A 912-nucleotide genomic window follows, 5' to 3' on the forward strand; every position below is an offset into this window, starting at 1 on the left:
TCAGCTTGCGCGACCCATCCTGTTCCTGCCCGTGCTCCCAACTTCAACCGGGAAATTATTATTCTGACCGTACAATATTATTGCAAAAAAAAACACTGCGGGGTCCATTTGGAGGCTCTTTTCTATTTAAATTATCATTATTATTGTAGCCAATGATCTCCGATTTCCAACTTTTTAATTGGCCAAAAGTCGAAATCGGTCGGTCAATCGCCACTTTACCTTACACGCAGATATCATCGCCACGACTGAGCTCCGCGATTGAATTCAACAGATGGGACGACTGAGCTTCACGTCCGAGCAAGCAGCCTGCTGCTTGGGGCATCCACATCTGTTGGTATCTTAGCCAAGGTTTTTTGCGGATAAATACCGTTAAGAACCTCGAAGAACCGTATTTAATTGAAATAGTTGGGAATGAATAAACATGAAGTCTTCTACGCGCCACCGGTTGGTCTTTTGTCGACGGGGCTCGTCTCGTGGCACCAGCTCATCTTTGACGACGAGTACGATGAGGACGACGAGAACTTCGTACGCTACTATCGTGCGCGCCGCGAAGCGAAGAAGCGACGCGGCCACTCGTCACGCGTGGGCGAGAAGGCAAACGTCGAGCGCAATCGCGTCGAAGGCATCACTCGCTTTGGCGCCTTACGTATATTAATTCCCGGCGGTCGCTTCAGGCTCTCGATGCCAGTCGTGCGCGAAGCACTGGCGCGCTGTCGCTTGTTCGTGGCGCTGTCGGTGATTTTGACGCTCCACTTGGGTGAGGCCGACAGAATGCGCCAACAGCTGAGGACGTCGAAATTGTAAGCGGTGGCATGGCTCTCTTCGTAGTCGGCAACGCAGCGCTCGTACACACTGGCCTCGTTTCCACCCGACCTTGAGGTCGCAAATGCTCGGCGGACAATCGCTGCAAAC

At 52.2% G+C, this 912-nt stretch overlaps 1 protein-coding gene across 1 annotated transcript; it reads left to right on the forward strand.

Moving 5' to 3' along the window:
* Nucleotides 1-411: 411 nt before the first annotated feature.
* Nucleotides 412-804, forward strand: SDRG_08102 (hypothetical protein; the record flags this gene model as incomplete). Its single annotated transcript, XM_008613969.1, has 2 exons — nucleotides 412-646; nucleotides 689-804. 2 exons carry the CDS (start codon nucleotides 412-414, stop codon nucleotides 802-804), a joined length of 351 nt encoding a protein of 116 aa, XP_008612191.1.
* Between the last annotated feature and the right edge of the window lie 108 nt (nucleotides 805-912).

This window comes from Saprolegnia diclina (assembly GCF_000281045.1).
Source record: "Saprolegnia diclina VS20 unplaced genomic scaffold supercont1.24, whole genome shotgun sequence".
Taxonomy (NCBI): domain Eukaryota; phylum Oomycota; class Saprolegniomycetes; order Saprolegniales; family Saprolegniaceae; genus Saprolegnia; species Saprolegnia diclina.